At 36.7% G+C, this 21133-nt stretch overlaps 2 protein-coding genes across 4 annotated transcripts; both read right to left on the bottom strand.

The window, feature by feature from the left end:
- Positions 1–4721, bottom strand: LOC110633248 (cellulose synthase-like protein G2). Of its 2 annotated transcripts, XM_058145153.1 has the most exons (9): positions 4349–4602; positions 3808–4157; positions 2987–3094; positions 2784–2888; positions 2441–2653; positions 2261–2360; positions 1698–1880; positions 1258–1604; positions 1–1133 (listed from the first exon to the last, which is right to left on the bottom strand). In XM_058145153.1, exons 2-9 carry the CDS (start codon positions 4060–4062, stop codon positions 585–587), a joined length of 1860 nt encoding a protein of 619 aa, XP_058001136.1. In that variant the 5' UTR covers positions 4063–4157; positions 4349–4602; the 3' UTR covers positions 1–584. The 2 variants fall into 2 exon arrangements, with proteins under 2 accessions (XP_058001136.1, XP_058001135.1); XM_058145152.1 differs by having other exon boundaries at positions 3808–4721.
- Positions 4722–6080: 1359 nt separating this feature from the next.
- LOC110633229 (cellulose synthase A catalytic subunit 8 [UDP-forming]) lies at positions 6081–19963 on the bottom strand. 2 transcript variants are annotated; one of them, XM_021781739.2, is made up of 8 exons: positions 19265–19963; positions 8793–8897; positions 8456–8572; positions 7955–8170; positions 7652–7754; positions 7375–7490; positions 6940–7290; positions 6081–6741 (listed from the first exon to the last, which is right to left on the bottom strand). In XM_021781739.2, exons 1-8 carry the CDS (start codon positions 19904–19906, stop codon positions 6193–6195), a joined length of 2199 nt encoding a protein of 732 aa, XP_021637431.2. In that variant the 5' UTR covers positions 19907–19963; the 3' UTR covers positions 6081–6192. The 2 variants fall into 2 exon arrangements, with proteins under 2 accessions (XP_021637431.2, XP_021637432.2); XM_021781740.2 differs by lacking the exon at positions 7955–8170 and having other exon boundaries at positions 19265–19962.
- Between the last annotated feature and the right edge of the window lie 1170 nt (positions 19964–21133).

The raw sequence follows: 21133 nt of genomic DNA, 5'->3' as shown, positions 1-21133 counted from the left end.
TAAATCAAAATTATATTCAAATTGAAATAAAAATCGAATTAAAATTGCTAATTTCAAATCATTTTTAAACCAAACCCATACAGTCTGATTCATAACCTTCCAAGCCACAGCTCAAAGCCATTGGTTCCGGAAAGTGGCCAGGTCTAGCGGGAAGGGTGAGAAAAGAAAATTTGTATCCTCATTGGCCATATGATAAAACTCAACCGATTGATAGACGATAGGCCCCTCCATATGAATCCCATCAACTCGTGCAAATGCAGAACAATTGCAAAATGACCTCCCAAATAAATCTAGCTTCCAGGAAGTGAGCAAGCTGCAAGCCTTTGGAACAAACAATGGACTATTTTATTTGGGATCCCTGAAAAAACTCTATAATTCACAAGTAGCATCCTTCTTATTGATCCATTTCTCATGCATTCTTCCCAACATTCTCCAAGCTGTCAAGCTTTCCTTGAGTGTTTATTGATCCATTGGCCATAAATTGACCTCCTTGTTCATACACCAGCATATAGATGTTAATTTTGTTCCACTAATATACACATGTGCAAGGAAATCAAAGATCTCCTTAAGTAATGAAAATTTTGTTAGTACCTGAAAATTATAGATCCTATTAAAGACAGAAGAATCAAAGAAAAAGAAATTAAGGTGGAAAGAAGAGTGACTGATGCTGGAATCCGTCCTTTGTCCTTCCTTATAATAATCCCTTCAATAATTGCATAATTGATAACTAAGATGTAAAATGAAAGGAAAACTGGTACCAAGATCTTGTTCCATTCTTTGATTCTTACAACTCCCACAAGAAACGATACCACGTTCAAGATTGCCACTGTGACCACTGGAACAAGTAGCCTAGTTGATGTTTGGAAATCAAGTTTTCCCATTTGGTAGAGCTTAGATTTTTCATCATCTTCAACCTTATTGGTAAGCAAGAAACTTGCTTCCCTCACACCTAGCCTTTTCATAATCGCATCCAAACTTCCATATACGTGACTTGAAATTGACTTCATCATCCACAATCTCTGTTCATTTCTCCACGTTTGGATTGACCCTCCAGAAATGAGGACCTCGTATAAATGCTTAGAAAGGGCTGACAGGAAAATAGTTGCAAATATAGGGAAGAATGAATTAGAAACCTGTGAACAAAAGGAGAGAAATTAAATCATCATTGTGTCAAGTTGAACTTTTACCTTGTGTAAAATTTTCGTATAAAGTAAGAGTGTTCAGTGTACAATTGTAATTGTTATTACTTCCTATTACCTCAGGATACAAAGAGATGCCGCTCAGTAGACCAAGTTGAGGGATGATAGCAAAACACCACAAAGACAGGGAATAAAACAGTGGGAAAAGTGAAACTTCTGCATAGCATAAGCTTTCAAGAAAAGACATTCTCAATGTGGCATATATAAGAGGGCAGAAGCTTGAGATACCAATATCAACCAACCCTGAACTCCATCTTGTGCCTTGAATTAATAGGTCATTTAAACTTGTGACACAAGTACCCAAAAATTGTGGCCTCAGTGGATTTAGGTAGACAGATATCCAACCTTTACAGTGTAACATGTACCCTGTGAAGAAATCTTCTGCCACAGATTGGTACAAGAAGCCTACCTGATACATATATATATGAAGCAAGAAGAAACGAATGTTATTTCAAAGCAACTCCCTAACGAGTTCTATAAACAGAGATTGATATGAACTTGCCTCTTCACCCCATTTTGTGTGACTCTCATAGAAGCATGAGGCTAATAGTTTGGCCTCTTTTAGAGGTGTGCTGGAACAGCTCCCATCACTAATCACATTAGCCTTGTAATTTCTCCCAAGGGATTTTATGAACTCATTAGACAAGCCGAACAAATTTTTAAGTTCAGTTAGCTCATTACCTGTTAATTAAAAACAAAATGAACATAAATTAATATTCTTTCAGTGAAAAACTGACAATATAATCAGGAATTAACCAGTTGGACATTAATCCATAAAATTATTAAGAAATGTCCACTCAAGAACTTGTTGGAGCTTGTTTAGCAAGTGACAATTGGACGAAGCCTAATTGTACTTGAAGTCTAGCAAGGGAATGAGAAAAATGAATGGGTTACATAGGAGGAATCAAACCAAAATGGCTTAATTTGGATTAATGACTTGGATCATTTTAGTGCAATGGCGATGCAATTTGCAAAGCTGTGTGTGTTAAGGCCCAACAACTTTAATTTTTAAACCAAGCCGATGGACCCTTCATACCAAGCCAACTGAACAGAACTATTACCTTCTTGTATAAAATTACCGTATAGACAGTCCCTGTTCATATAAAAGCCACTACCAGATAAGATTGGTCCCTTCAGCCCATCCATGCCATGCCATAATATCTGAATGATGTGCAAGTGCAATCAATAAATGCAAGATGGTATAAATCGACCCTAAAAGAAGAAGCGGCAGAAAAAGATACCTTAAATGTGGATCTCATTTGACCATCATAGATGTCAGTCTTACTAATGTTACGAAATCTCTGAGGGAACTGAACAAATGCAATGGAGGGAGAGATGTTGGAATCAAGGTAGAAACACATAGCTTGCCTAGCTGAAGTTGGGTCATTGCAGTACATGTCGCAATCTAGCACTAGTACATAGGGAGAGTTGCTAATCACTCCAGAGACCCTAAGCTGCAAATAAGATTAACACAAGACATTTTCTTATTGTGAGTATATTATATATTATGTATGTGGATGTTCTGTTTCTCTGCAAACTGCAGTGATTCTAATGCATGGTGAGTGATGGATGAGAGTGTCATACAAGGGCATTAAGGGCTCCAGCCTTGAAATTATGAGGATGAGAAGGCCTTTTCTCTCTAGAAACGTAAACAAGAAGGGGCATCTCATAGGAATTGTCTTGCATCACCTGCCAAACATTTGGTTATATATGATGATTAGACTATAGACATCGATCATCTGCATGCAGTATGTGTTTTGGATTTGCAACTTAATTAATTATTGTACCTCTACGAGAGCAGGGTGATCTCGAGTGGTAGTAATATTGTTTGTGTCTTCAAAACCCAAATCTTCTTTAGACCTCAACAAGCTTTCCTTAAAAACTTCATATTTGTCCTGCACCATCATCATCATCCCAATCAAACTATATTTGGTTAGCCATGTAAGATTGTTATTATTTTTCACTTCAATTCAATTGATAAAAATATTGTAAAAAAAAAAAAAGATTTCCAGTGTACTATTTTAGAAGAAATAGAAATCAATTACATTTTCATTTTCTATTTGGAAAGTGAACCAGGTTCATGCTCTTTATGTTAACAAGTTAGCATATATATATATATATATATATATATATATATATATATAATTCACCACAAGAACTTATGTGTTTAGGGATGGAAATGTGTATTTACATATGTGATCGTCTATATAGAATAATAAGTCCAATTAAAGAAAGACATACATATAAAAATACAGTTATTAAATTTATAAACAAATAATTATTTTAAAGATAAAGAGATAAAAGTATAGTTAGTGGGTAATATCCAGTTGTCTACGTATGTTTCACTAATTGGATTCTCGGCTAATTTCATGTAGAATTGCCTACATAAAGATAGGGTTGCCGCCTACGACAACAGATGTCACTGTCGTGCAAACAATCTGTGTTTTTGAAGAACCAATTTCCCCTTTTCACGACTTTTCAAATGTCACTTTACTAAAATTTTTCAATAATACTGAACATCACAAAATTATTTGGGAAATTAATTAGCACTGTGCAGATTGATTGAACAAGAACAGAAAAGTAATACTATTATTCCCATTGAACAAACCTGTATTATTTGCTTCTCTGCCATGAACTCATCACTTCTATAGCTACTATCGTCATCTGATGCTGATGAGAAATAGGCCTTTGGGCACCTAGTCTTGATTCCAAACCTTTTGCAAAACGGTAACCAATACCTTGCAAACTTGCAAGCTTCTCTCATTCCAAGCAAAGTTATAGCAGCACCTCCATCATCTGATAAATACACATGAAGCTTTTGTGCTGGATAATCGAGTGCCATAGCCGATAAAACAGTGTTCATTACATCCACAATCGGCTCTTTATCAGGATCCGCAGTGCATATAAACACATCAACTGGAGGTAGCTTCTCATCTTTGGGCAATCTTTCAGGGAAAACTGTGCGAGAAACAGGAAGCCAGTGAAAGGCTTGTCCCAGGAGCCATATCAAGGACAGAAGCAGCTCAGAAGCAAAGACAAGAAGCCATAAAAATAAAGGTGCAGCTCTTGTTTTTGGGTCTTGGAAGAGAAAGGAAGTTCTATGGTAAATCAAGAAAATTAGAGCAACGGAATGGAGAAACCCATGTGACCTGTTTATGAAAATTTGTAACTTTGGCGCATGGCAAAGATGGAGACGCAGGGACTTCTCCATCATGTGTTCTCCCCAGCTCTAAGCTCTTATCTCAACTCCCAGGTACAGGGCAGGAGTAGCGGAGTACCCTTTTTGAAGGACTAAGGCAAGATTCCTGCACAAATTTTCTATCCTTCATTTCTATGGCTCTTGCGAGAGCCACCAAGGTTAACTAGCCACCAAGGTCAGCTGAGGGTGACGTTCCGAGAAATTTTAGAGTTAATCGTTGTTTTAAGTGGGCATGTGATATGAATCGACAAATTAACCAGCACATATATAAATATAATAATTATTTTTTTTTTAAATAGCTATTTAATAATTATATTTTTTTAAAATTCACTTTTACATTTTTGTTTATTTTTCATTGATTTATTATTTTATATTAGAGATAAAATATTCATGCCAAATTTTAGGTAGGATTCCCTACATAAAATTACCATTGTGTAGTATAATTTTTCCTAATTACAGGCATTCATTTGCTTGAGGGTTACACAATAGATTTCTCACGTTTAATTAATTGAATAATAAATAAATTAACTAAGATTTTAAGTCTTTATTTGTGTGTGTATATATATATATATATATATATATATAATTTTTCTGGTAGAATACGGAGCTAAGACCGAAAGCTAAACAACACTAGCCATGGAGCAACCAGCTCAACAATCCGCTGGAAACTCAACAAAGTGATGCATGCCTAATGGTAAGTGAACGGCATACTTGACAAACCAATCAGCAGCTTCAGTATAAATATACATCATAGATTCTTGTGTATGTATATTTTGTATACCCGTTTATGCTGTAAAATTATATTTGACCATAATATTTGAACATAATTAAAAATCATTTTATATTTATATATACTTAAAATATATATTATATATTATATTATTTTTATTAAAAAATTAAAAGGCTCAAAGGAACTTAAGAGAATTTTTTAATGGATTTTATGAAAAAAATATACTCATAAATTTAACATTATATTTGACCTAAATTTTAAGACAATAAATTTGTGAGTTTTTCTTACTTATATTTCTCTCGTGAGTCTAATCTTTTTTCAATTTGAAAATTAAACACTTATGTGTTTTCAATAATTTTAAATTATTACACTTAAAAAATAATAATAAATTGACCAAATTATTAATTCAATATATTTTATTTTCTAAAAAGAGTTAATAAAATATATTTTAAAATAAAATTAAATATTGTACTTTAATTTAAAAATTATCGATGAATAAAAAATATTTATTAATTAAATTAATATAAATAATAAATAATATTTAAATATAATTTATATTTATTAATGAAATTTATAGTTAATTATTAAAAAATAGGTTTATATATTATATAAATATTTACATTAAAAATATAATTTAAAAAATATAATTAAAAACCGTAAGTGGTGGAGGGGAGGGATTGAGGGGCCATGGCCTCCTCTAATCCCATAGAGCTCCGCGCCTATTTATTGTGAAAAAATAATATAAACAAGTAAATAAATACACATATATTAAAAAAATTAATATATAAATATGGAATAAGTATAAAAAGATATTATCATAATAAAACTTCTCTTCAACAATGTAAGAATAATATTATAATTAAAGGAAAAATTCTGCATGATTATATACGGTAGGGGAAATTTGATATTTCAATGTGTTCAGATATGCACCCACTATATATATATATATATATAAGTCACACACTTCATATTTATTCATTCAATTGAAAACTTTAAATTAACATCCCAGAGCTTATTTTTCCAAAAATAAATAGTAAAAGAACCAAAGCTTAATAGCATAATAGTTAATACATGAGAATGATAGATCCCAAAGCCAACAAAATCACAGAGAAAATAGCAGATAGTAGAGTCACAGATGGTGGAACACGACCCTTATCCTTCCTTATCATCATCCCTTCAATTATAGAGTAATTCATGGCCAAGATATAAAATGAGAGGAAAACTTGCCCAAATAACTCATAAAAACCACCAGCAACGATCATTCTTATAGTGCCCACAAAAAATGATGCCATGTTCAAGATTATTATGGTAACCAATGGAGCAAGTAACCTTGTTGAAGTTTGGAAATTAAATTTTCCCATTTGGTATAGCTTAACTTGATCATCGTCCTCCACTTTATTGGTTGGCAAGAAACTATCTTCCCTCAAGCCAAGAATCTTCATAATAGCATCTAAGCTTCCATATAAGTAGCATGTAACTGACATTATCATCCATATCGTTCGTTCATTTATCATTGTCTGGATTGACCCTCCGGTGAAGAAGCATTCGCATAGATGTTTAACAACGTCAGATATAAAAATGAATGAGAATATGAGAAAGAACGAATTTGAAACCTGTAGCAGAAAAGGAACAGATGTAATTAAATTTTAAAACAATGAAAATGATATAATTAAGTATGTAGAGTCGTCTCTGACACTAATTAAAAAGCGAGGCTAAGCCCTTATCTATCTCTATCAAATATTTCTATCCAACGGATGTAAAACATCAAGATATATAAAGTAGAGAATTGAGAGTTTCAGTGAAATTGGTACCTCGGGGTACAAAGAGATGCCACCAAGTAGACACAGTTGAGGGATGGTTGCAAAACAGCATAAAGTCAAGCAGTAAAAAAGTGGAAAAAATGCAAATTCTGCATAGCACACGCTTTGAAGAAAAGACATTCTTGATGGCCCATATATGAGAGGGCAGAATTTTGAGATGCCAATTCCAACAAGTCCAGAGCTCCATCTTGTATTCTGAATCAATAGGTCATTTAAATTTGTAGGCGAAGTGCCCAAAAAACATGGCTTTGCAGGGCTAAGGTACACTGATTTCCAGCCTCTGCAGTGTAATTTAAGCCCTGTCAAGTAATCTTCTACCACAGTGTTATACATGAAACCAACCTGATACCAACCCAAGAAAGACAATGGTATTACAGATACGATTCAATTCAACAAATAGCAATAGATTCATTTTTATGCACTTACTTTGTCACCCCATTTTGAGTCATCTTCATACTTGCAAGAGGCTAAAACTTTGGTATCTTCTACCAATGAAGAGTAGTCATCTGCAACCGTTCTCAAGCTTCCAGGCTGGTAATAATCTAGGCCAAAAGAGTTTTTAAGCCCCGCGAAAAACATACTCTTCAGAAAGATGCATTATTATATATTCTAACTGAAAAGAAAGCAAAGAGGTGAAGACAAAATTCGATGGGATTCATTAATTATCTCTAAGTTCAATTGGTATTGTGTGTTAAATCAATACCTTCATGGTGAATATGGCTATCAAATAATGAGTCTCTCTTGATGTAAAAGTTGGTACCGGATAAGATCGGACCATTCACCCCATCCATGCCATGCCATTGCAGCTGAAATATATCCAACAAAGAATTATCTTTCCATCTTAATTGTACTTTGACTAATCTGACACTTTAAATAACTTAAACTAATAATCTTAAAAACCTGATATATATATTTACTCTATTTATTCAATTATGTGAAGTAATTTATAAATGAAATTAATTCATACAAATCTAAATTAATTTCAATTTATTTATAATTTTCGTACCTTGAACACAGGTCTAATTTTATAATCATAAATACGATTACTAAGATTGACATTGCGAAACATTTGAGGAAACTGAACGAATGCAAGCGAGGAAGAAATGTTGGGATCAAGGTGGAAACACATGGCTAGCCTAGCCGAGGTTGAATAATTGCAGAACATGTCACAGTCCAGTACTAATATATATGGGGAATTGCTTAGTACACCTGAGATTCTGAGCTGCAATAACATCAAGTTAAAGAACCTATTAAATGCAGAATACAGAACCATGTAATAAACTTCCCTACCCTTATAACTCTCAAATATCATAATTTTTTTTCAGACAAAAAAAATATCATAATTTTTTTATGTTAAAAATATTTAAAAGAAGAAAAGAAATGATCAGAATTTAAATTTTTTAATTTTTTTAAATTATGAGGTAGATATTTAACTAATTTAGTTTTGATTTATTTTACTTCAGAATAATAGAGTTTGCCACGATGGCCCAAAGAGAGAGGGATTTACAAGGACGTTAAGGGCTCCAGCTTTGAAATGGTGAGGATAAAAAGGCATTTTCTCACGAGAAACATAGACGAGCAGGGGCAACTTAACATTATCTTCTTGCAACGTATCGCCCATCACCTGCAAAAGAAGACTATATTTTATTAAGCCATATTCATTTGGAACGTCGCTTTCATTTTCTTGCCGTATTAATTTGTAATTAAAGCGTAAAATAATTATTTACTAATTAAATATAAAATATTTATTTAAAATACATAACACTCGATGCGTCAGGTCAAAGGAAAGGTAACTAACATATTGGAAAATGGCATAACAAAAATGCAGTAACTTTCTGGTATACCTCAATTATTGGAGAGTGATTCAACCTATTCCAGCTGCTTCTTTCTCCGTGCCAACCATTTTCACTTGTTCTCATTATACATTCCTTGAATTTTTCATATTCTTCCTGATCACAGAAACTTATATTTAGATGGTTCAACTTAATACACACATGCACGAGTATTAACCTTCAACAACACAACAATTATAATTAAAGAAAGTAACTTTATTAATTGACCATTAATCATTTAATCTAGTAACCCCAGAATTTTTTTTATTTAATTTTTTTTAAGCTACTGATTTTATTAAGGAATAGCAAAGATAGGAAGAAGTTGGACCCAGATCCAGGACCTTGCCAATAGACAATCCTCCAAACGCACCTTTCCTAATTAAGGAGCACCAACTTTCTGTCCATACAACCATAAAAGATTCAGAAAATCAAAACCAAGCTACATATTTAACTGGGCGAGACAAGCCTAGTAACCCCAGAAGATGTCGAAGCCTCAACCCAAAATCTGGAGAGTGCCAAAGTTGCTGAAGTTTTCTCGCTCAAATTTCAGATTATATATTGAACAGAAAAAGAAACTCCAAAAGTCTTTTAATTATTTTTTTTTATAAGCCAGAGAAAATATTATTAATATAAGGGAAAACCCAACAGAGGGGACCCCGGACACCAATAACTTGTCTAGAACAAAAAACAACAGCTGAAGAACCCAGGACAAATGTACTATAGAGAAACTAAGCTAAACCGAAACAAGAAACAGAGCAAAGTGTCCTGCCTTGATGTCTGATGACTCGGAACGCACTACGTGATCAGCATCTTGGTAAGGCAAAAGAAAAAACGCAAGACAACAAAAAGCAACCAGACAAAAATTTTGAATTTATACCAAGATAAGCCGGGAGCCCTTACATACATATAATGTACTCATGCTATGCCTATTTCCTCTCCATAGGTACTCACTGGCTGTGCTCTTTTGTACATTATACATATGCTAACGGGACCGTCGCACCCAATATCAAAACAAAGATATTTCTGATACACAGGATCCTTTCAATGAGGCAAGTGTAGAGCATACGTATCTCTGATTACAAGAGTATGATACACGTTCAAAGGTTTTTTGAGAGAAAGAGAAAAAGTTTAGAAAGCCATAGAAGGAAACCTTAGAGAGAATATTATTGAAAGGGAAAACTTGCCTTACAACTGAAGAGAGCAACTCCTTATATAGACTTGGAGGCTCTTAACATTACAGGCAACCGATTAGGAACTGGCTACCGACACTTTTAAAGTAGATAAAGTAAAAGCAAAATAAAAAAGGACACATTATTACATTATTGACTAACAAACTTTAACTTTTTCATGGAGTGGTGGACAGATTAAGGGTGTCAAAGTCGGAATCGTCAGAGTCAATTCCAAAAAAGTCCTTTGGCCATTGTCGGTGTACAGGAGATGGTGGATCAGCGTTCTAAATGGCATCTCATGATTCGGTGTCCATTGGATCTTGGGAATCTTGCCACATGGGATGGGTCCAGTCAATGGGCTCGCCAGTGAGAGACCGGATGGGACCAAGTGATGTACAATTCACATGGAGAAGCACCAAATAATAATAGCTGTTAATTTCACAGAGATATTCAGCTAGTTGCTTTCTTAGGGGCCCATGGCGTCCTTTTTAGTGATTGATCCCTCATAAGTTCTCCATTCGTACTCAGTATTTTGGGTCCAGAGGAGTCCATCGGGCCTTCTAGAGAAAGGCCTGTTTATTATGAACATGGTCCTGATATTGGGCTGAGTGCTGATGGGCCTGTCCTCAATTCCATGTGTGTCTATGATGCGCTTCAGACTGTAGCGCCATGCTGAAATGGGCTTGAATCATTCCAAAAATCTGGAAAGGAGAGTCCTGTTGGTGTTGCACATAACATACTGGTACAGGGCCATGAGTGGAAACTCTATCCCTGTGGAATAGAGAGTAACCATGCACCAGAGGAGCCATAGTTCTTCCAAGATGAGTTCTCTGTCAGGGTGAATACTGAAACAGGTGAGGAAAGGGTTGTCAGGGATAAAGATAGACGAGGATGGGAGTAACCCTCTCAGAGTGTTTCTGGCACTTAGATAGTGGAACAGATGATCTCTTGCAAATTGAGCCATTTTTGTGATGGGCTGGTTTGGAGAGCATCCGGGAGGAAAACTGTCTGAAGTGGGAACTAGGAAATTGTGTATTGGAGAAGGAGTATGTGGAAAGGATGATGATGATGCCATAAGGATCAAAGGGAGAGTAGAGAAAGATTGAATCAAATGGAGGTTTTTGGGCCTAGATAGAAGATCAGGAACCAAGTTGTGTTTCCCTTTGATGTGCTGGACTATGAATTTATACTTGGCGAACTAGTCCTTTAGCCTTAGTAATTGTGGTTCAGGAAGAGACTTGTTTTTGAAGTCTAGAACCTTTGGGAAGGATGAGCTGTCCATGACCACAGTGAAGTGGTGGCCAATGAGATGGAATTCGAATCTCTTTATCCCATTTTTGACAGCTAATATTTCTTTGTAGACCGAATGATAATGTTTCTGAAGCTCTGGGAATTCTCCACTAGCATGTCCGTAGTTATGCTTTTCTCCTTGTATTTCTTCAATGAGGACTGCACCCCAGTGGGTGTCACTAGCATCAGTCTGAAGGATCCGATGTCCAATGCTGGGAATCTTCAAGGGTGGCGGATTCAGAGCCACTTATTTTAGAGCCTTGACTGCACGTTTCTGTTCTTCTTTCCAAGGTGGAGCATTCTTTTTAAGTATCTTTGACAGTTGGAAGGTATGGGTGGCCACATGGGGAATAAACTTCTTGATATAATTGATAATACCAAGGAACTGCTGTATTTGTTTTACTGTCAAGTCCTTATCAGGGAACTTCAGTAATTCTTCTGCAATGTGAGGTACCGGTTGGTTTTGTCCATTCTTGAACTTCATTCCAAGGAAGTCGATATCAATTTGGGTCAATGAGCTCTTTTTTTCTGATAGCATAATTCCATAGGAATCCACTAATTGTTGAAATGTAAAGAGAAGTGTTTTATGGGCCGTAACATCTTTGGAGAAGAGAAGGATATCGTCTATGTAAATAAGAGCACTGTGAAGTATGGGCTCAAATATCCTTGTCATGGCCTTTTGGAAAACTGATGGGGCCGTCTTAAGGCCGAATGGAAGGACTGTCCATTGGTATTGGGCCGTAGGAATACAGAAAGCGGTCTTGGGCCTATTAGAGGGGTTAATACCCAATTACCAAAATCTGGCTTTAAGATCAAACTTGGAGAAGACATGGGCCTCGTGGAGTTGAGTGAACAAGGCTTCAGGTTTTGGTAGTGGGAACTTGTCATCTTGAAGGAAATGATTGACGGGCTTGTAATCAATGACAAGTCTTTTCTTTCCTCTTAATCGCTCAGATCTTTTTTCAACATAAAAGGCCTGACAGGCTCACTGAGAGCAAGTGGGTTCTATGAGACCTTGTTGGAGAAGCTGTTTGCATTCTTCTTGGGCTAGAGCCAAGTCTGTAGGATTCATCCCTGGGTATGATGCTTTTGTCGGGTTAATATCTTCATTGAGTTTGAATGGGAGATTGACAAAGAAATCTGGGTTCTTCCACAGGGGATGATGATGGTGAAAATGTGCATGGGAATCAGCACAGGATCTTAAGAGGAGCTCCTTGTATTTTTGAAACTCAGCTAAAGCATCAACCAAAGAATATAGCCTTGGGACAGAAGTGAATGGCTGAAAATTCCTCTTATATTTTAATCCTGTGGGGAGGATCTTCAAATGCTTCGCCTGTTGATACAAGTCAAAGCCTATTAGCAGATCCTTATCAAGAAGATCCGACCCGATGACCCTGGTCCAGAGGATACATGTAGGGAAAAACTGAATCCCAATGGGATGCTTGGTGATGAGGCTAGTCTTGAAAACATTCCCATCTGCTGCCTTAAAGTATTCTTCATGAGGAACCCAGTATTCTGAGGGTAAAATGGCTGGGTTCATCATGCTTTTGTGAGCCTCGGTATCTAGAAAATCAATGACACTAATGGGCCGTTCATATTTGCTGGGAAGAATATGAAGCGGAACTAAAGGAATTGAAATAGTGTCTGGGCCGTAAGTTGATTGGGAGGATTGGATATGTTGGGCCAGGTAAGTCGGGTAATGGGCTTCAGTATCTGAGCTGGATTCTTTCGAATAGAAAGAGTGGTCTTGCTCTGAGCCAGTATCTACTCTGAGGGCAAAGACTGTGTCTTCATCTGGTTCATCTTGTTCAGAGAATAGGGATTCAACATCATCATGCTCCAGAGAGATGTGAGAAATCTGCTATATGTGTTGTAAAAGCTTAATTGCCTTATTGAGGTTCTTAGGGAAGTTCTTGGCATAATGACCTCGATTTCCATAGATGTAGCACCTATCAGACTTCTTTGTACCCATTCTTTTCTTTCGAAAGTATCTGACTGGTCTTCTTCCTTTCCTTTGCTTGAAAGGGAGTTTGAACCCAGAGGGATACTTCTTGTAATGCCCTTTCTTCTTTGGCTTGCATTCACAATTCTTTTCCTTGCATTTGATAGCAAGGTGGGACTTCTGACAGATATTCTTCAAGGCTTTGCTATTGTCAATGATGTCCTTGAACAATTTCTGTTGCTCACACATCTTATCTAAATAGGCTAAGGTCATCTGATGAATTTCTCCAATGGTGATGGGATTTATTGCTCTTCTGGTAGCAGTGATGTTCCTGTAAAGTTCAGGTTGTAATACTTTTGGGAGAGAAGCAATGTATGTATGCCTGAGGTTGACATCATTATACCCATTTAGTAAATAATAGTGCTGAGCCATGCATTGGTAATGCTTTTTAATATCTGTTCTCTTCAAAGAGCAACAACGCATATAAAAAAACTCATGTTGTAGCTGTTTGCTATATAAAGATGCATCGCCAAGGAACTCAGCAAAAATAGCATTGACAGCCTGTATAACATTCAGGTGACAAAACTGGGCTTTATTATATTCTCCAATGGAGGCAAACCAGTCTTGTAATGTGCCAGTAGTCCGAGAGATAAATTCTCTGAGAATAGTATGAGAATCAGCACCTTCTCGGAGCATCTAAACATCGAGCCAAGCTTTAAATTCTGCAAGACGATCCCTCCATTTTGAGGGGGGAATGTCGTCTAATGTGAACCATGGGCCTGAGCTGGGCCTAGATTGGTGTGGGGCTCCTGGGAGATTAAAATCAAAAAAACAGCTCTGCGCTAAGAGTGGGCCTAGCGAACCCAGAGGCCCCACACCAATCCAGGCCCAGCTCAGGCCCATGGGTCACATTGGACGACATTCCCCCCTCAAAATGGAGGGATCATCTTGCAGAATTTAAAGCTTGGCTCGATGTTCAGATGCTTCGAGAAGGTGCTGATTCTCATACTATTCTCAGAGAATTTATCTCTCGGACTACTGGCACATTACAAGACTGGTTTGCCTCCATTGGAGAATATAATAAAGCCCAGTTTTGTCACCTGAATGTTATACAGGCTGTCAATGCTATTTTTGCTGAGTTCCTTGGCGATGCATCTTTATATAGCAAACAGCTACGACAGGAGTTTTTTTATATGCGTTGTTGCTCTTTGAAGAGAACAGATATTGAAAAGCATTACCAACGCATGGCTCAGCGCTATTATTTACTAAATGGGTATAATGATGTCAACCTCAGGCATACATACATTGCTTCTCTCCCAAAAGTATTACAACCTAAACTCCACAGGAACATCACTGCTACCAGAAGAGCAATGAATGCCATCACCATTGGAGAAATCCATCAGATGACCTTAGCTTGTTTAGATAAGATGTGTGAGCAACAGAAATTGTTCAAGGACATCATTGACAATAGCAAAGCCTTGAAGAATATCTGTCAGAAGTCCCACCTTGCTATCAAATGCAAGGAAAAGAATTGTGAATGCAAGCCAAAGAAGAAAGGCATTACAAGAAGTATCCCTCTGGGTTCAAACTCCCTTTCAAGCAAAGGAAAGGAAGAAGACCAGTCAGATACTTTCAAAAGAAAAGAACGGGTACAAAGAAGTCTGATAGGTGCTACATCTGTGGCAATCGAGGTCATTATGCCAAGAACAGCCCTAAGAACCCCAATAAGGCAGTTAAGTTTTTACAACACATATAGCAGATTTCTCACATCTCTCTGGAGCATGATGATGTTGAATCTCTATTCTCTGAACAAGATGAACCAGATGAAGACACAGTCTTTGCCCTCGGAGCAGATACTGGCTCAGAGCAAGACCACTCTTTCTCTTCGAAAGAATCCAGTTCAGATACTGAAGCCCATTACCCGTCTTACCTGGCCCAACATATCCAATCCTCCCAATCAACTTATGGCCCAGACACTATTCTAATTCCTTTAGTTCCACTTCATATTCTTCCCAGCAAATATGAATGGCCCATTAGTGTCATTAGTTTTCTAGATACCGGGGCTCACAAAAGCAGGATGAACCCAGCCATTTTACCCTCAGAATACTGGGTCTCTCATGAAGAATACTTTAAGGCAGCAGATGGGAATGTTTTCAAGACTAGCCTCATCACCAAGCATCCCATTGGGATTCAGTTTTTCCCTACCTGTATCCTCTGGACCAGGGTTATCGGGTCGGATCTTCCTGACAAGGATCTGCTAATAGGCTTTGACTTGTATCAACAGGCGAAGCATTTGAAGATCCTTCCCACAGGATTAAAATATAAGAGGAATTTTCAGCCATTCACTTCTGTCCCAAGGCTATATTCTTTGGCTATGCTTCAGCTGAGTTTCAAGAACACAAGGAGCTCCTCTTAAGATTCTGTGCTGATTCCCATGCACATTTTCACCATCATCATCCCCTGTGGAAGAACCTAGATTTCTTTGTCAATCTCCCATTCAAACTCAATGAAGATATTAACCTGACAAAGGCATCACACCCAGGGATGAATCCTACAGACTTGGCTCTAGCCCAAGAAGAATGCAAACAGCTTCTCCAACAAGGTCTCATAGAACCCACTTGCTCTTAGTGGGCCTGCCAGGCCTTTTATGTTGAAAAAAGATATGAGTGATTAAGAGGAAAGAAAAGACTTATCATTGATTACAAGCCCCTCAATCATTTCCTTCAAGATGACAAGTTCCCACTACCAAAACCTGAAGCCTTGTTCACTCAACTCCACGAGGCCCATGTCTTCTCCAAGTTTGATCTTAAAGCCGGATTTTGGCAATTGGGTATTAACCCCTCTGATAGGCCCAAGACCGCTTTCTGCATTCCTACAGCCCAATACCAATGGACAGTCCTTCCATTCGGCCTTAAGACGGCCCCATCAGTTTTCCAAAAGGCCATGACAAGGATATTTGAGCCCATACTTCACAGTGCTCTTATTTACATAGACGATATCCTTCTCTTCTCCAAAGATGTTACGGCCCATAAAACACTTCTCTTTACATTTCAACAATTGGTGGATTCCTATGGAATTATGCTATCAGAAAAAAAGAGCTCATTGGCCCAAACTGATATCGACTTCCTTGGAATGAAGTTCAAGAATGGACAATACCAACCAGGACCTCACATTACAGAAGAATTACTGAAGTTCCCTGATAAGGACTTAACAGTAAAACAAATACAGCAGTTCCTTGGTATTATCAATTATATCAAGAAGTTTATTCCCCATGTGGCCACCCATACCTGCCAATTGTCAAAGATGCTTAAAAAGAATGCTCCACCTTGGAAAGAAGAACAGACACGTGCAGTCAAGGCTCTAAAAGAAGTGGCTCTGAATCCGCCACCTCTGAAGATTCTCAGCATTGGACATCGGATCCTTCAGACTGATGCTAGTGACACCCACTGGGGTGCAGTCCTCATTGAAGAAATACAAGGAGAAAAGCATATCTGCGGACATGCTAGTGGAGAATTCCCAAAGCCTCAGAAACATTATCATTCGGTCTACAAAAAAATATTAGCTGTCAAAAATGGGATAAAGAGATTCGAATTCCATCTCATTGGCCACCACTTCACTGTGGTCATGGACAGCTCATCCTTCCCAAAGGTTCTAGACTTCAAAAACAAGTCTCTTCCTGAACCACAATTACTAAGGCTAAAGGACTGGTTCGCCAAGTATAAATTCACAGTCCATCACATCAAAGGGAAACACAACTTGGTTCCTGATCTTCTATCCAGGCCCAAAAACCTCCATTTGATTCAATCTTTCTCTACTCTCCCTTTGATCCTTATGGCATTATCATCATCCTCTCCACATACTCCTTCTCCAATACACAATTTTCTAGTTCCCACTCCAGACAGTTTTCCTCCCCGATGCTCTCCAAACCAGCCCATCACAAAAATGGCTCAGTTTGCAAGAGATCATCTGTTCCACTATCTAAGTGCCAGAAACACTCTGAGAGGGTTACTCCCATCCTCGTCTATCTTTATCCCTGACAACCCTTTCCTCACCTGTTTCAGTATTCACCCTGACAAAGAACTCATCCTGGAAGAACTATGGCTCCTCTGGTGCATGGTTACTCTCTATTCCACAGGGATAGAGTTCCCACTCATGGCCCTGTACCAGTATGTTATGTGCAACACCAACAAAACTCTCCTGTCCAGATTTCTGGAATGGTTCAAGCCCATTTTAGCATGGCGCTACAGTCTGAAGCACATCATAGACACACATGGAATTGAGGACAGGCCCATCAACACTCAGCCCAATATCAGGACCATGTTCATAATGCACAGGCCTTTCTCTAGAAGGCCCGATGGACTCTTCTGGACCCAAAATACTGAGTATGAATGGAGAACTTATGAGGGATCAATCACTAAAAAGGACGCCATGGGGCCCCTAAGAAAGCAACTAGCTAAATATCTCTGTGAAATTAACAGCTATTATTGTTTGGTGCCTCCCCATGTGAATTGTACATCACTTGGTCCCATCCGGTCTCTCACTGACGAGCCCATTGACTGGACCCATCCCATGTGGCAAGATTCCCAGGATCCAATGGACACCGAATCACGAGATGCCATTCAGAACGCTAATCCACCATCACCTGTACACCGACAGTGGCCAAATGACTTTTTTAGAATTGACTCTGACGATTCCGACTTTGACACCCTTAATCTGTCCACCACTCCATGAAAAAGTTAAAGTTTGTCAGTCAATAATGTAATAATGTGTCCTTCTTTATTTTGCTTTTACTTTATCTACTTTAAAAGTGTCAGTAGCCAGTTCCTAACCGGTTGCTTGTAATGCTAAGAGCCTCCAAGTCTATATAAGGAGTTGCTCTCTTCAGTTGTAAGACAAGTTTTCCCTTTCAATAATATTCTCTCTAAGGTTTCCTTCTATGGCTTTTTAAACTTTTTCTCTTTCTCTCCAAAAACCTTTGAACGTGTATCATACTCTTATAATCAGAGATACGTATGCTCTACACTTGCCTCCTTGAGAGGATCCTGTGTATTAGAAATATCTTTGTTTTGATATTGGGTGCGATGGTCCCGTTAGCATATGTATAATGTACAAAAGGGCACAGCCAGTGAGTACCTATGGAGAGGGAATAGGCATAGCATGAGTACATTATATGTATGGTAAGGGCTCCCGGCTTATCTAAATTAATTTATATATGAAAATTAAAATAAATTCCACAAAATTAATATAATAATATTTTTAAAATTAAACTGCTCATATAAAAAAAATTCTCTCCCAATCATTCAACTTCTACTTATTTCATTTTCTTATCAATTAATTTATTTTATATTTATTAATATATTATTAATTGTTATAAATTTATTATGTATAAATTTTTTTAATAGAAGAAAAAATTATAATTTTTTAATTTTATTATTGAGAGTAATTTAAAAAATAAAAATAAATAAATTTCAATTATAAAATTATATCATTATATGAAATTTAATTAAATTTTATATTTTAATTCATGTTATATTAAATAGTGAAAATCATTTCAAATAAATCTAACTAGAATTTGTGGTTGAATTAAACTAAACACCATGTAATGCAATTACTCAATTCCAAGGTTCCACAGAGCTGCCAAATGCCAATTATCCAAGAAAAAGCAACTCAAAATGGTCCAGAGCACGCATGGGACAATGAAAGCAAGTCAAGACGCCACCCATGCCTCTGATCCCAGGAAAAACAGAGAAGGAACCAACAAGGTTTCATTTAAAAGCTTGAAAAAAATGGGAGCAGAAACTCCGCAACTGGCTGAAGCACAGTATGCCTCTTAGGAGCCCATAATAATACATAATCCAGAACAAAGCACTAAGACCCAGGAAATATGGAACAAAGCATGACTCCTCTCAGCAATGGAACCATATTAAAACCAAGAATCAACAACGCAGACCCTACAGCTGCATCTGGAAGCAAATAAACCCATTACAAGTCTTTTAATTAGTTAAGTGTATCAGGTAGCTGGCTTCTTTAATAAATTATTAGCCACTGCAGACAAAACCATAATTTAGTTTCAATTAGCAAACCTGAATCTTTTCCTTGTCAACTATGAACTGGGTACTCCTGTGGTGGTTATATTCACCCTCACCACCAGAAAAGTAAGCATTAGGGCACCTTGTCTTGATTCCATATCTCCTGCAAAATGGAAGCCACCGCCTTGCAAACTTCCAAGCCTCTCTCATGCCATGCAAAGTTATAGCAGCACCAGCATCATCTGATAAATACACATGAAGCTTCTCCACCGGGTAATCCAATGCCATGGCGGACAAAACTGTGTTCATCACCTCCACGGTTGGCTCTTTATCAGGATCCGCAGTGCATATAAACACATCAATCCCAGGGAGTTTGCTATCCTCGGGCAATCTTTCGGGAAACACAGTTCGACAAACAGGTCTCCACCGAGAACCTAGGCCAAGGAGCCACATGAAGGAGAGAAGAAGCTCAGAGGTAAAAACCAGAAGCCATGGAACGATAGGTGTGGCTCTGATTTCAAGGTTTTGAAAGAGAAAGGAAGCTCTATAGTAAACCAAGAAAGCTATGGCTATACAATGGATGAGTGCATGAGACCTGTTTATGATATTGTAAAGCTTGTGGACATTATAATCGCAGGTATGGAGAGGGAAAGAGTAGTCCATGTTTCCAGTTTTTCTCAGAATTCTTGAGTTCATGTGTATCGAAAATGTGTTGTTTCTCTCCCTTAAAATAATTGAAGACAAAAAATCATGACCACAAACATTTTTATTTTACAAATATCACTATCCTCAATGAGCAAAAGTCTCTTACTCTCCATAATTGATGTGCGTAGGTCTCTACCTAATAAAAAATAATAATTGAGAAAGTCAAAAAAAATTTCGTAGTATTTTTATTTATAGCCTTAATCACAACAATCATATTCTAATTAAAAATTTAACTCAATTTAATAATAATAGCATTAATATAAAAATTCTACTCTATAAAAAAATATTTCTCTATCTCACTGAGAAGTATGAGAATATTGTTGTCAAAAAAATTACATCTTTCAAATTTAATAAAATTTTAAATCACAAATCTAACAATTTTTTTGCTCTCTTTGCATAGAAAAATTAAATTTTTTTTGAATAATGCTACACCACCATGTGAATCAAGATATAAGATATATAATGAGCCTCTAATAAATCGAATTTATATAAAAGTTCTTTTGCATAGGATAAGGTATATTAAGACTCACTCTTTTTTTGATCAAACAGAAAGATGCGAGAAAAGTGAGTCATTTTTATAATATGAAAAGTGGATTCTACATAATTATGAGAGATAATATATATATACTGGGTATATCTAATAATCTTTTATTATAAATATGATAATTTTAGCCTATTATATTTTCCTGTATATAACACCTATTTTTTGAAAATTTAATTTAATTTTTTATTATTTTAAGTAAAATTCAAATACAATATTCTATGATTTTGAAAATGATAAATTTAATATCATTAATTCAAACTCAGAATTTCACAATAAATTTTAATATAACAATATTGAAATTATTTCTAAAATGGCGAGTTATTGGAATTAATTATACTAAAAAAATTTAATTTTTAATAAAATCATAATCATTTTAATAGCTGTGGGCTTTAAAGTTTAAGTCACTGGATCGATGCTATAGGCTTTAAAGTTTTCACTGGACCGATGCTGTGTGCTATGGAATACCACCGCACGATTTTCTGATCCAACAAGGCTTAAATATCAATTACAGCATTTAATTGTAGCTAGGATTAGACATACACCTTATTTTCCGTGTGGCTATCGATGTGGAAATCCCATCCCATTTTTGCACCCTTCACGGTCCCAAGTGGTGCTGCCACGTTACAATAAAATAATTGCCAACAAAAAAATCTGATAATTTTAATTATTGTATG

The sequence above is a fragment of the Hevea brasiliensis genome, chromosome 4 (assembly GCF_030052815.1).
Source record: "Hevea brasiliensis isolate MT/VB/25A 57/8 chromosome 4, ASM3005281v1, whole genome shotgun sequence".
NCBI classification, from domain to species: domain Eukaryota; kingdom Viridiplantae; phylum Streptophyta; class Magnoliopsida; order Malpighiales; family Euphorbiaceae; genus Hevea; species Hevea brasiliensis.
The sequence above is the reverse complement of the archived record's forward strand: the minus strand, read 5'-3'. Positions and strand labels throughout refer to the sequence as shown.

Excerpts from the sequence above, each read along its gene's own strand:
- LOC110633229 (XM_021781739.2), bottom strand. The coding sequence starts at position 19,906 with ATGAACTCAAGAATTCTGAGAAAAACTGGAAACATGGACTACTCTTTC. Across the intron at positions 8,573-8,792 it reads ATCACTCTCCAATAATTGAG|GTGATGGGCGATACGTTGCA; the intron begins GTATACCAGAAA and ends CTTCTTTTGCAG. Across the intron at positions 7,291-7,374 it reads ACTCAAAATGGGGTGACAAA|GTTGGTTTCATGTATAACAC; the intron begins GTAAGTGCATAA and ends GGTTGGTATCAG.
- LOC110633248 (XM_058145152.1), bottom strand. The coding sequence starts at position 4,413 with ATGATGGAGAAGTCCCTGCGTCTCCATCTTTGCCATGCGCCAAAGTTA. Across the intron at positions 2,361-2,440 it reads AAATGAGATCCACATTTAAG|ATATTATGGCATGGCATGGA; the intron begins GTATCTTTTTCT and ends CACATCATTCAG. Across the intron at positions 1,605-1,697 it reads AAAATGGGGTGAAGAGGCAA|GCTTCTTGTACCAATCTGTG; the intron begins GTTCATATCAAT and ends TGTATCAGGTAG.